This window comes from Malaya genurostris, chromosome 1, assembly GCF_030247185.1.
Source record: "Malaya genurostris strain Urasoe2022 chromosome 1, Malgen_1.1, whole genome shotgun sequence".
Classification (NCBI taxonomy): Eukaryota; Metazoa; Arthropoda; class Insecta; order Diptera; family Culicidae; genus Malaya; species Malaya genurostris.
The window spans coordinates 99535740-99550256 of NC_080570.1; the positions used below are offsets into that span (position 1 = coordinate 99535740).

The 14517-nt window shown below is 36.9% G+C and overlaps 1 protein-coding gene across 1 annotated transcript; it reads left to right on the forward strand.

Annotated features, from left to right (window-relative positions):
- Positions 1 to 223: 223 nt before the first annotated feature.
- On the forward strand, positions 224 to 2085 carry LOC131440198 (protein tailless). Its single transcript, XM_058611270.1, has 2 exons — positions 224 to 487; positions 906 to 2085. Exons 1-2 carry the CDS (start codon positions 415 to 417, stop codon positions 2024 to 2026), a joined length of 1194 nt encoding a protein of 397 aa, XP_058467253.1. The 5' UTR covers positions 224 to 414; the 3' UTR covers positions 2027 to 2085.
- The last annotated feature ends 12432 nt before the right edge of the window (positions 2086 to 14517 follow it).

Here is a 14517-nt window from a genome sequence, read left to right on the forward strand (position 1 = left end):
ATAAATAAAAATTTTGTGGGCAGTAAGGGTGCTGTAAGCAAGGACCGCCTTTTCCAATAGAATTTTATATTGGTGTGAGTACTCATTTCCCTTCAATCCTGGGAAGCTGCAACCAATCACAAAGCGTGTTGGTGTGCCGTACCGTTTCATGCGAAGGTACAAAGGATTTGCTTATATTTGCCATGTCGCAGACGAAAGTAGATCACATCGAATTAGGCTTTCGTTGAAGCACCAACTCATCATCGTGAAATTAAGGATATCAGTGAATAGCTAAAATTTTGGACATATTAGTGATATAATTGCTTGATGTGTGACAGTGAAACAAGTGCGCTGAGTACTGAGAGTATTAAAGACGTAAAAGTGGAATATAAGTGACTTCGAGTTCTATCAGAGCAACAGCAGATTTAGTTGAAAATGCAATCACCGGTCAGTTCTCCTGAGCTAATGGATCCACGCTACAGCCATTTGCGAATTCCAGCTTCTTCAAGTAAGTTTGTTTCAAAACGTGCAATCAAAATCAAAATCCTTATTCTTCAAACTCAGTCATTCAAGAAATTTTAGTTTACCACAAACTTTAAGTGTAATGTTTGTAAACAACGTAGTACATTGAAATTGATTTTATGCCAGTCATTTCTCATTCATCAAAAGTCCTTGAACTGTTAAAAATGAAAAGGAAAACAATCGGAAAACGTATTCAAAAAGAGCATCGTGTTTTGCCTTTCCTGGTATGAATGTAAAAACATTTCCGGTACTTTATTCACATCCCCAATTCTCACACTTCAGCTCGTACTACAAGGCACGATGCAAGGCAGCTCTTGCAATACGAAACCCGGATGTACTTTTCGCTGCCTTCTGCCAAATTCAACGACGATTCCTAACGGTTTGTTCTTTTTCCTATCTTTCAGGTCGAATTCTATACGACGTTCCTTGCAAGGTATGCCGTGATCATAGTTCCGGAAAACACTACGGGATTTACGCGTGCGACGGATGTGCCGGATTTTTCAAACGATCCATCCGCAGAAGTCGTCAGTACGTTTGTAAATCGAAATCTGAGATACCGTGCATCGTCGACAAGACTCACAGAAATCAATGTCGAGCCTGTCGACTGAAAAAGTGTTTCGAAGTTGGAATGAACAAAGATGCTGTTCAGCATGAGCGAGGACCTCGAAGCTCTACTCTGCGTAAACAAATGGCACTTTTCATCGCGAAGGATACTCCTATGCGCCACGATATAATGTGCCCACCACCGCATCCTTTGTCGCACACATCTATGGGTTTGGATCTTACAATCCCTAGAAACGCTTATTTGAGTCCTCAATCCATGGTTCACCCAACACTGTTCCCCGCGATGCAATCACCACATCCACTCATCGCTGCGGACGCCATACGAGAATCGGCCGCACAGCTTCTCTTCATGAACGTCAATTTTCTGAAAAATTTAGTACCGTTCACAAAACTGCCGTTAGACGATCAACTGGTATTATTCGAAGAATCTTGGCGTGAGTTTTTCATTTTGGCCGTTGCTCAGTACCTGCTGCCAATAAACTTCAACAACTTACTAGTGGCCTACGAATATCTTAATAACAACAGAGGAGAACCCGTATCTGAGTGCATAATTAGAGAGATCGAAATCTTCCAGGAAATTTTAGCGCAAATTGTGGCTTTACGAGTTGACAGCAATGAATTCGTTTATCTACGTGCTATTGCTTTATATAAAACTGAGTTCGATCCAGAAAGTAGCATTTCGAGCAGCAGTAGTGACGGGTCGGATATCATTTCGTCTACATCGAAAACGATCCAGGAAGTGGCTACCGTTCGTGCCCTGGAAGATGGTGCCAAAGAAGCACTTTCTACATACATCAGGACCTGTCGACCAATTCCTGTTGACCGCTACCGAATTTTAATGCAATTTTTACCTGTACTACGAAACGTTTCCACACACACAATCGAAGAACTTTTCTTTCGACGAAATATCGGACCTGCCCCTTTGCTTAAATTATTACTAGATTTCTACCGCCAAAAGTAGACGCAATGCTGTTATGTGCAGACAATAGCTCGATTCGTTCCTGGATGACCGAATCGTTAAAAAACTGTGATTACGACTGTATATAATATTTTGTAAAATTAATGCTAAATCAAAGAATTTTATTTAATAACAATGTTCATTTAAAATATATTTTAGGATTAAAACAGTGTTGTTAAACTAGAACAATGCAACCGTTACAAATAAAATGATTTTATCAGATGAAACTTTACCAAACATTTTTCGTTACACTTTCTCCGTGGCCGATACAAGGATTAGAAACAAATTGTTGCAAAATCTGCAGAAGCAAATGCCGACGGATTTGCGAGGAAAAAAACTTCAGACCCATTCATTCATGCAGCTTTTGAAGCGAACCGAGCCGCCATGATGCTAGCTTACTGCGTTCTGATCCTTCCATTAAGTAATCCTCTCAACGGCCATCCAAACTCAGGCACATTTGGAAAAACGTTTTCGTCTCGTTCTCGCCCATTGAAATCTCTACTGATCTGTTGTGGTGACTTTCGGTTTCGCATTGCGTTCTTATTTTTCTATTCCATCGTTTATCTGCTATCCTTACCATATGTCCCTCCGTGCGTACGACAGTGCAGTAAATTTACGTGAGCACCACTCAGAAAAGGGATCTTCATTCATGATGGTACCCATGCAAAAAAAATTGTTTCTCTTTCGTAAAATATTTTCAGAAAAACCCAACTGTTGAAAAATTTGAGCTAAGGGAACTTTTTTTGGTACGTTAGAGCTTGATTGATTTTTTTGCTCTTATTGCGACTTGTTAAATTCAAATTGATAATCGACGTGTGGCTTGTAGTAACTTCCTCAATAAACTGCGAAAAACGCAATTAAAAACCAAAATATTGACATAAGAAAATTAAATCTTATTAAAATACGTAAGTAAGCGAGAACAAAATTTTACGAAACAATGTCATGCCTTATTGGTTATAGTTGGGTCTGGTTCATTTCGCCGAAAGCCATTTAACCAAAACCAAATTTCTCACTAAATTCTCAGTTTCATGAAAAATTAATCCATCTGACAAATAAAGCAAGTTTGAAATAATTTACATTAAATGCAATACGGTGTCTAGTATCATAGAATTGAACGAAGAACGTCTGACTGCAGATCGGAAGTGAAAAATCGTTAGATCAACAAGAACGATCACGAACGCGTTGTTGGGACCTTTTGACGGAAACCGAACACCTCGGTTCGAGATATTGCTAAAAAGGTTCGTGTGAGCAAACTCGAGCTGGACTACGTACGTTTACAGTTCTGAAGTCCACAAACCGTGACGAGATACAGAATACGGTCGTAAAAAGCCGTTCCCGGACGTTGTAGTACGACCAAAAATTAACGAATGAATGCGTAGTGAATGAAAAGACATATGTGAAGGCGCACTACAACCAAATTACAAAAAACTTGTATTTGACCACCAAGGATTAGTGTGAAGTTCCCGAGAACCTCACACGGAGGAAGTATTCCTGGTGCATTCACAATCTTCGAGGTTTCTGAATGTTTTGGTTTTGCCTTCAATTGAAAAATTCTACAAACTTCATTAGTTTTGAATATTTGATACTTTTATGCGTCGTTATTTACATGAGCATTGGAAATTGGTAACACTCAAGACTATATAATTCCGTAACCGGAAGTCAGGAATCTGGATTACATTCAATGGCAATCCATTGGACCATGAAAATATTTGTTTCAATCTGAATTGTTAAGACCGGAATTTTTTCTTTTCTCTATAGAAAGGAAATAGAATTGCTGGAATACCCGACTTCTGGTCGGAGCTCCGGAGACCCCAAGTGTTATCAAATGACTTCTCTTCTGGTTCTGGAGATAAAGTGGTACAAGTGACGTAATTAATAAAACACCCGATTTCTATCAATCAATTTTCTTGGATTTAAGAAAGCTCAAGCTCATTCATCAAGTTCGAAGATCAAATGGCTATCGCTTCTAAAGGGTGATTTTTTAAGAGCTTGAGAACTTTTTTAAACAATAAAACGCATAAAATTTGCAAAATCTCATCGGTTCTTTATTTTAAACGTTAGATTGGTACATGACATTTACTTTTTGAAGATAATTTCATTTAAATGTTGACCGCGGCTGCGTCTTAGGTGGTCCATTCGGAAAGTCCAATTTTGGGCAACTTTTTCGAGCATTTCGGCCGGAATAGCCCGAATTTCTTCGGAAATGTTGTCTTCCAAAGCTGGAATAGTTACTGGCTTATTTCTGTAGACTTTAGACTTGACGTAGCCCCACAAAAAATAGTCTAAAGGCGTCAAATCGCATGATCTTGGTGGCCAACTTACCGGTCCATTTCTTGAGATGAATTGTTCTCCGAAGTTTTCCCTCAAAATGGCCATAGAATCGCGAGCTGTGTGGCATGTAGCGCCATCTTGTTGAAACCACATGTCAACCAAGTTCAGTTCTTCCATTTTTGGCAACAAAAAGTTTGTTAGCACCGAACGATAGCGATCGCCATTCACTGTAACGTTGCGTCCAACAGCATCTTTGAAAAAATACGGTCCAATGATTCCACCAGCGTACAAACCACACCAAACAGTGCATTTTTCGGGATGCATGGGCAGTTCTTGAACGGCTTCTGGTTGCTCTTCACTCCAAATGCGGCAATTTTGCTTATTTACGTAGCCATTCAACCAGAAATGAGCCTCATCGCTGAACAAAATTTGTCGATAAAAAAGCGGATTTTCTGCCAACTTTTCTAGGGCCCATTCACTGAAAATTCGACGTTGTGGCAGATGAAATTATCTTCACAAAGTAAATGTCATGTACCAATCTAACGTTTAAAATAAAGAACCGATGAGATTTTGCAAATTTTATGCGTTTTATTGTTTAAAAAAGTTCTCAAGCTCTTAAAAAATCACCCTATATTTCCGGAAATATAATGGTAAAAGTGATGTAATCGACAAAACATCCGTTTTTTGCCACTCAATTTTCTCAGAAGTGGCTGTATTTCAGTAATCTTAGGCTCGTCTGAAAGCTACTATCGGTTCATTAATCAAGATCGAAGATCAAATAGCTATCACTTCTGGTTCCGAAGATGTAATGGTATAAGTTACAGATCAGGGTCATTTCGCCGAAAGTTATTTCGCTGAAAGCCGTTTCGCCGAATGCCATTTCGCCGAAAGAGTCATTTCGCCGAAAGAGTCATTTCACCGAAAGCCATTTCGCCGAAAGGGTCATCTCGCCGAAAGTCATTCCGCCGAAAGCCATTTTGCCGAATTCGTCATTAGTCTTAGTATCGTAATTGGAATTGATAAAAGAAGACAAATAAAAATGGTTATGTTTACTCCCGTTTTGTTGACCTACAATCGTACTTCTGATATGATCCAGAGACTTGAATAATTTTTGTAGGTTTGTTCATGATCCTCAGAACGGAATTCCCAAAATAACTTGTTGACTTTATTTGTGTAACTATCAGGCAATTGTTTGCGGAATTTTCCGATAACTGAGCTCAGATGAAAAAATATCTAGTGGCTTCGCCACATCGTTTTGTTCGTATGCTATCCGACCTCGCTACCGCTCGTTCGGACCTAACTGAAGTAAAAAAACAGCTTTGAATAGACCGGGCAAACGAGGCGATTACAGGTTTGTATGCAAGAGGCCGCCGCTTCCGACGGCGGGTCGGCGGCCAACTCAGCTGGCGTTGACTCGGCAGTTTTGTGCCGCCGAGCCATCTTGGCTTCGGTTATGTGGCTGCGCCACATGCGGAAATTTAAAGTAAAAAAATATTTTTGATCCTAAAAACATTTACCCTTTCGGCGAAATGGTGAAATAACCCTTTCGGCGAAACGACTTTCGGCGCAATGACCCATTCGGCGAAATGACGCTCCCTAAGTTACCTAACCGACAAGGCCCTTTTTAACTGTTCAATTTTCTCTAAGGTGGCTGAACCGATTTCAGCAACCTCAGACTAGTTTGAAAACTACTATAATGTTATTGATAAAGTTCAAACATTAAATGGCTGTACCTTCTGGTGTTGGAGATATAATCGTATATATGACGTAATCAACAAAAAGCCTGTTTCTTCGTCGCTAAATTTTCTTCGGAGAGCTCGTTTGAAAGCTACTATTGAGTCATTGATCAAGTTTGAAGTTAATGACACTTATAGTTCTAGAGGTATAATGGTATAAGTGAATAAACGATTTTACGCCAGTTTTTCGCCTTTTCTCGTCCGATGGCTGAACCGATATACTATTGAATCGTGGATCATCTTCGAAGTAATAGTATGAGTGGTATGAGTGACGTAATCGACAACACTTATTTGCGCTCAATTTTCTTGGATATGGGTGAATCGGTTTCCATCATTTTAAGCTCGTTCGATAGTAATATTGGGTTGTAGAATGAGCTCGAAGATCAAATGGTTGTCTCTTCTGATTCCAGAGATATAATCCTATAAGTTACGTAACCTTGAAATCAATTCTTTTCTTTCCGCACACTATTTCAGAAAGTAACCAATGCATAGTATTTTAAAAGCCGAATTTTACGCTCCTAATTGATAACACGTAAAAAACTTGGTTTTGAACTGCCATCTCCGCCAAGCAATTCTAAACAATTTCGCTGAAGATACTGTACCTCGAAAACCACATTGTTAACGTGTTATCAATTACGAGCGTAAAATTGGGCTTTTAAACCACTGTGTAATGATCAAGTTCAAATGCACTGAAGCAATCTTTTGTAAACTGCTCGAATCAATCTGAATGAATTGGAATAAAAAAATGAACCCAAATTTGGATCATAAATTATTCTTAAAAAAACAAGGTTAGAAATGTTTTAATGAGAATGCGTCAATGACACGAGAAATCACACCACTAGGTGAATGGAAACTAGTCTTTTGCTCTATTTTCTCGAAGATGACTCAAGCAATTTCAATAATCTTAGGCCCTTTCTATAAGGGTATTACAAGGTCATTGATAAAGTTTGAAGAACAAGTGACAGACCATATCATAGCGCTTAGCGCTATTATTAAACGTATACGTGAGAAATAAAACGGTCTCAAATATAACGGATTATGTAACTCTGTGACAATCTTAAGAATGAAATCAAGTTGACTAAAATTTGGTCATAATGAAATCTAAAAGTCATTTCATGAGTAACACCAATATCCATTTCTATTTAACCTCATATTATGGATCTTTAAAAAAAATAAAAATCGTGAATAGGATCCGATTTACTATGCAAATTTAAGAACACCTAACAACTTACGTTTGTATCAATTGCTTCAAAGCAGTCCATGGGGCATTTGACAACTTTGAAGATTTTAGTGTCATTGGCATATGAGAGTCAGCATTTCACTGGTAATAGAATGAAAATGTCATTCGTGCAAATCGAGAACAGCACCGGATAAAGATTGCTGTCCAGTAACACTCCCGATCGGTTTAAGAACATTTCTGAAATGGTAATAGGGGAGAGCTTTCGGTTACAGGCACCCTTTTCTTTTAAGCCTAGAACTTCTGACTAAGTGCACATTATACGGACATATATACATCAATGGAAAATTACGTATGGGACCACAGGACCTTTCATTTGAACCTAAGTTTGTGATAATCGGTCGCGCCATTTATGAGAAAAGTTAGAACACATATTTTCTTTTTTTTGCACATTTTACCCCATAAATCCGGAACCGGAAGTCGGATCCAAATGATATTCAGGAATTTAGTATGGGACCACAAGACCTTTCATTTGAATCTAAGTTTGTGAAAATCGGTTCAGCCATCTCCGAGAAAAGTTAGTGCAAAGAAACGTTACATACACAAATACGCACATACACACGCACAAACATACACACACAGACATTTTGCGTACTCGACTAACTAAGTCGAATGGTATATGACACTCGGCCCTCCGGGCCTCGGTTCAAAAGTCGGTTTTCACAGTGATTACATAACCTTTCTATATGAGAAAGGCAAAAACCATTAGTTAAAGTGAGGTCTGCTGTATCTATTCCATTTCTACTAAAGCCAATTTAAAACCACATTGTAGGGTTTCAAATAAATTTCGCAATAGGACGTCAAGCCCAAATAGTTGACGTAACAGAAGGATTTTTCATTATTTTAACATTTTCAAATAGTTATTACATACGAGTATCTAGGTATATTTATGCTACTAACGCAAAAGGCGACAGCAATGTCATCATAGACACATGGGAAGGCATTAGACAGGAGTTCTTAGTTATCTCACCCATTGATGACCTTCAATACATTGACTAAAACGATAGTATGCAAATTGATGCATTTGTTTCAATTTTTGCGTCGGTATATAAGCAGTACGATACATTTGTTCAACTGTTTTTTCTGTGGTATTATTTTTTAGTGTCGAAGCGATCCGATTTTTAACGAATAGTCGAAGTCTAGTATGCTGCAAAATAAGCTGGTGACTCGTTTAATAAAATGAATCATGATACAATAACCCATTTATTTCGGAGATAATTCGGCTTATCAGAAAATACAGTGAAATATTCCATGCAACCAATACTACGAAAATAAGACGTTCATTCCTCAACCCCTTGACTGAAACAAAATGAAATGTGAAACCATCAAGTCGGGTTACATTGATACTGAATAAATAAATAAATAAAAAGTATTGCTAAGATTCGAAACTTATCACTGTATTTTAGCTTTAGGAAAATTACAATCGCTTGTTCACTAGCTGTATGAACTACACTCTTAGAAAAAATTAAATTTACGCTTGACATAAATTCAAATGAGCGTAATTTCTTCGTTGATGACACAATATTACATCTACTAACATGTAAATATAAATTTTGCGTCTGTATCGATGTAAGCTACAGTTAAATTGACTGTGAAGTTAATTATATGACGTATCTTAACATGCTTTGTATTGTGAATGTAAGTGAATCGCAACGCTCCTTTTATGTGCTTCTATGAAGATGTAACATTTTCTAAGTGTGTACATTATTCTATGTCGTTATCGCTAGATGCCAAACCTAACCTAGTTTCCACCCTAAATGCTTTTAAACCGTTCGTTTGAAGCTTGTTTTGAACCTAGTTTCAATGTCATTTAACTGAAAATCGCATCAGTTTCGAACCTGATTCTTTTGTCGCGTTTGCTCACACCCCCATGGCTAAGTGCAAACCAAACACAGTTTCGTGAAAAATGTTTGTTTGATGAAACTACCCTGGGTCAGCTCCAGTTTTCTCAAGCGAAAACGACATTACCTTCATACAAACGTTCCATTTTTACCATACATCGATTCTAACTGAGCTGTACCGTCTTTTAACGCTTTCCAGAAAGCTGTTTACTTTTGGGATTGGAATGTTGCAAAGTAGCAATTGCTTCCCATAGAAGACAATCTTAGTTTTCGGTTCAGTTATCCTCCACTAAGCTATTTCTTCAATGCAATAAACTTTATTGCATGGTAGGCGTTGTGTTCTGCATTCTTTTGTTTATGAATCGACTTAAATTGTTGCTGATAATCTATTGGAACCATTTTTTTGGTCCGGTACCGTTAACAAGGGAAAAATTTGGTACCACCTTGTGAATATTAATAATAATTAAAAGATATTGTTTTCTATTATGACCTAACAGTTGACACAATTTCAAACTTTGCAGTTTTATAAGGGACTGTATATATTCATATTTTTGCAAAAAAGAAAAAGTTACGGAGCCGTAAACATTTAGGTGTTTTGTAATTCTTTTAGTGCTTTGAATGCGTGGAAGATTTTTTCAATAATTTGTAATTACAAATAATTATAATTGCAAACAATATCAACAAAATCTGGGTATAATTGGCAAACATAAAATTTTTAGTTCGTCATAAATTACGCAAAACTCATTGCAATGTTTTTATATCCAATTTAGATTTCGTCCGCAATCCATTGTCAACCTAATCCATATTACTATAATTAATAGAAAAATATTTATTGTTTCCATCCACAGACGCATTGTTCGAGGGAATGTTATACATGAAAATTAACATAAAAAATCGTCAACAAAACGTGTGTGGTTGTCAAAAAAGGGCAACCAAAAAATTTCTTTGTGCTGTCCTTAAATTGCTTTCCTTTTTTGGCATTGATTGAGCTCGGAGAGAACCGGCATTACTATTAAGAGGAAGCATAAAAGAAGCATTACTTCCATTGGCTTACAAAGAATGTCACGCCAAATCCACAACATGTCAACTGAACATGCGGATTAATTTGGAAAATTGCTCATTTTCTGCTTCATTGCCAACCGTGAATGTCTGCTCTTTCATTTGAATTCAAGGTGAGCGTTTACCTGTAAGGTCATAATTCCATATTAATGTCATTGATTTTCATTGAAATGTTTCAAATCGGTTTCAAAATTCTTAAGAAAGCTATAAGCTAGAAACATTTAACGTAAGCTGATTGCTTTCACCGAAAATTGGTTGCAAGCTTTTACCCATAGATGTTCAGCGCACATAATTCTTAATTCAGTGGCCCAGGATTGCTGATTCGACACATAGACTCTAACAAGCTATTTGCATGAGTTAGAGCTTCGATCTGGAGGAGTCAATACATCATATCATAGCGCTAGCCACAAAACCTTTCTCTACGGTAAGAAGAGGCTGTAGAATCAGTTGAAACTGATCGTCAAGTTAAGCACATAATAGTGAATCTAAAAGCAACAACCAGTAACTATTAACAACATTTATAAAGATAATGATTTCGGTTAAAAATCATTTGAATTTACAGATATTGTATTTCATAAGGTTGCATCTGATATCTAGCGGAAATAAATTAGTCTCCCGTGGGCATAAAACCTCTTTTTTAAACCAAATGATACAATTAATAACCCTTAATAAATAACATAACTTACTCTAGGCGTTTATTAAAATGTAGTATAAAATAAGATTATCGATTATTCGATTGCTCTAATTTGGCTTGTTGTAGACGAAAGAAGACGCTCGATTTTTTTTCCTAAGAATCAACTGAGATAAGTTGAAATCGAAGGAGTTATGCTACTTAAGGTTTCATTTTTACCATAATTTGTACGAGAGGTGGAAAAGCGAAAAAAGTTAAATGAACGAAGACGAATGCCGATATTGAGAATTGCTGCATATTCCTACGCCGACCGAACTAAGGCGCAGTACAGTATTTTCAAACAATGTACATTGGTCAAATGATCAGTGGCTCTGAACAAAAACTTTAAGACTATTTCTATTCAATTCAGCACAAGCACTTAAGACTATTTCTATTCAATTCAGTTTCTATGATATTTGGAATAATTTTTCAAAAAACTACAAGGATCAGCCCCATGGGGTTGTTCGAGCCATTGATGTGGAACAAGGCAACCAAAATTTCTAATGATCGACATTTTCAATTAATCGTCACACTTTTGAATTCGCAAATGCACGAGAGTCTGCTTAGGGGCTGTCCATAAAAGACGTCATGCCCCAAGGGGGAGGGGGTGTTTCATAAAACGTGACCTTTTGGAACAGGGGGGGGGGGGGGAGGTTTTTGGAATGTGACGTCCAATATTTTCAATGAGCGCATTTTTGAAATACCTAATTATATTACTGCTTTGCCCTATTTCCTGAAAAAATCTCCACAATAAACGTTTACATTCTATAGGAAAACGTGTATTTGTTGATGTAAAAGCTTCTTCTTGTAAATTCGGAAATGAGTGATGCAGGAAATCATTTCTGTTGTGATCAGCAAAAGTGCACGGAGGAGCGAGTAAATTAGCGCAATTAATAAATTTTGCCTAATATGAGTAAAAAAGAAAAAGATGCCTTCAAACGGTTTAACTTAAGTTATGCACTGAGATTTTTTTCAGTAATTTGATTTTCTAGCATTGATAATAGTATATCATAAGAATTTCTCTTATCTGATTCTGATGCAGTTTATTCAATTGTACTCCATTTGAAAAAGGGCGGGAGATTAACGGTTTCAGACGTAGATCATGTCATGTCTTATCTTGATCATATGTGATTTTCCTCCACCAACATCAAAGCTTATCGAATCATCGAATGATTGAACTTACATAAATCAAGAATCATTTTAGCTCAAAATCACTACCCATTGTGTGACAGAAGATTAGTACCGATATTGATTGATGTGATTTAAATTTCACTGATCAAATGATAATGTAAAGATTCTCCGACAGTGATCTCGTTTTGATGAGGTTTGGTCTTTATTTTCTCAGCCCTGTATGCTACACTAAGGAAATATTATTCTTTACCTAAAACAATAATATATCTGTGTACCCCTAGGAGGAATAAAACAGATGATCTAAATGTTTCATCAATTCCAACCAAATACTTTTGTTAACTTATATAATTGATATTAATAAAATAATTCCGATGGTTTTGTATTTTTAGGGATATTTTTGATTCTACTGACAGCAAGTAATAAATTGATTTTTCCCTCATATTTGTATGGTTTGTCATACATATTGAGAATGTATTGAGGAGGGATATCGATATTTAAGCTTCTTTTCGCCAAGCTTGTGTTCAAGTTTTGTGTGCAAGTAGTTATTTTTATAGCGTTTCTCTACCATTACTACCATTCTGCGATTTCGGTTGAAGCGATAAACTTTTTCTCATTATCAATCGAGTTCATCTCATATAAATAAGAAATTAATCTTATGCACTCAAAATTTACCCTGGGGTAGTTGTCAATTTTTCAGGCGAAACGACATAACATGGGATTTCATCCAATCTTTCATGACACAAGATCAGAGCATAGCAATTAAAGCTTCAAATCGTTTTATGACACTTTTTGTTTTGCTGTCTAGCAACAACCTACCTCTAGCAAGCTACGTGTAGGACTGAAACGTTAGCTAGAATTTTGCTTATATTTATAGCTTCGCGTGCTTCCAACAGCTTCGCTTTTGCATCGATTGACCAATCAGAGCGCTGCTTTCCCTTTGATATATCGCTTACTCCTTCAAAACCGTCGACTATGGCAGGGAAATCCGGTATGCCGGAGATTGTTTGCAGACAAAATAGGACACTGCTAGCTATTAATCAACATTTCAATGATATACAATTAAAAATACATGGCTTTGAACATTCAAATCAATACGTAGAAATTAATAATTTATACAAAATTGACTGAGCTGTAATTGTTCAAAACCTGACCACATTTATATGTGTATTTTTCTTGAGTTTCTAGTTTGCACCACTATATAGAAAACAAAAATGTGTTCCACATTAAAAAACCTATTTCAGTAAACCAAAAAAAGTTTTTCCATATTTCATATTGAATTCCTGAATACCTGCAATAGTCGAGCTCACTTCGTTTACTAAGAGATGGTCGTACAGATCTGAGAACTGTTTCACTCTGTAGGTTATACTAGTTGATGAATAATCTAAAACTATATTGCAAAAATCCACACATTTATATATGAGAAAGGCATCATTATACCACTAGGTGGATTAAAACATGAAATAAATTTCTATTTATTGACATTCTATTATTCTTTCGGTCGCACTTATCATAAAATAGCTAAAATTTTTATCAACCGCAGCACCGTCTTTTACCAATAGAACACACTAGTAGCAGACATCCGTATTCGTTTCGTTTTCTTTATAACGATTCGATTTCAGCATTTTTCCAAAATGAGCACCGCGTACTCTATACGCTTCGAAGCAGTTTTATTGTGCTCGCACCCGAAAGGTCCCAAAATGACCCAAGCTGAATCAGTTTGTGAGTAAGTGAGTGAATAGTATTAAAGTGGTGAAAAATGTCGACGACTTTCCAAATCGCGTCGGTGTCGGAAAAGACGAATAAGTGATTTGTGTCCTGTTTTTAAAAAATACGACGTTTTACGCTAAGGTGCTTCAAAATTAACTAAAAAAGGTTTAAATATATCGTACGGAACTGTTCGCAAATATTTGATCGCAAATAGAATGAAATTTCGAAGTACTTTGCAAAAACCGATGTTGAGTGAAAAACATGTGCAAAAACGTCTTAAATGGGCAAAGGAGCAAAATGGTTTCGTTTCATTCGCCCGATGCCAATCCAATTGTGAACGTGTGGACTCAAATGAAGATGAAGCTTGAGAAAAACCGACCACACAATGAAACAGCTTGTTCGCCGAATTCTCAAATTTGGAGGTCATTTTCAGAAGAACACGCGCGAGATTTTCTCAAAGTATGCTTTGAAGGTGTCAGACCGTTTTTATCGCTGAAGGAGATTAGACTTGCTATTAATGTATTTGCATGCAAGTTTTTGATCTAATAAAACAATATTCAAAAGTATTTTCATGTTAAGTGTTTTCATTTTCTCACGACAGTGACCACGCTCTTGTGTAACATACTGTATATGGCGATTTGAAAACATTGACACTCATCGCCCTGTAACTACGGAACCGGAATCCCTATGAAATTTCACAGTAGCTTCAAAGATCATATGAGCTTCAATTCAAATCAAGAATTGTGAAAATCGTTCCAATCATCGCAGATAAATCGAAGTGAGCTCTATTTTTGGAGTTTTCCTTCACCACTTTCGGTGTTTCCGGAACAGGAAAAGGGAAG

Excerpts from the sequence above, each read along its gene's own strand:
- LOC131440198 (XM_058611270.1), top strand. The coding sequence starts at position 415 with ATGCAATCACCGGTCAGTTCTCCTGAGCTAATGGATCCACGCTACAGC. Across the intron at positions 488-905 it reads GCGAATTCCAGCTTCTTCAA|GTCGAATTCTATACGACGTT; the intron begins GTAAGTTTGTTT and ends CCTATCTTTCAG.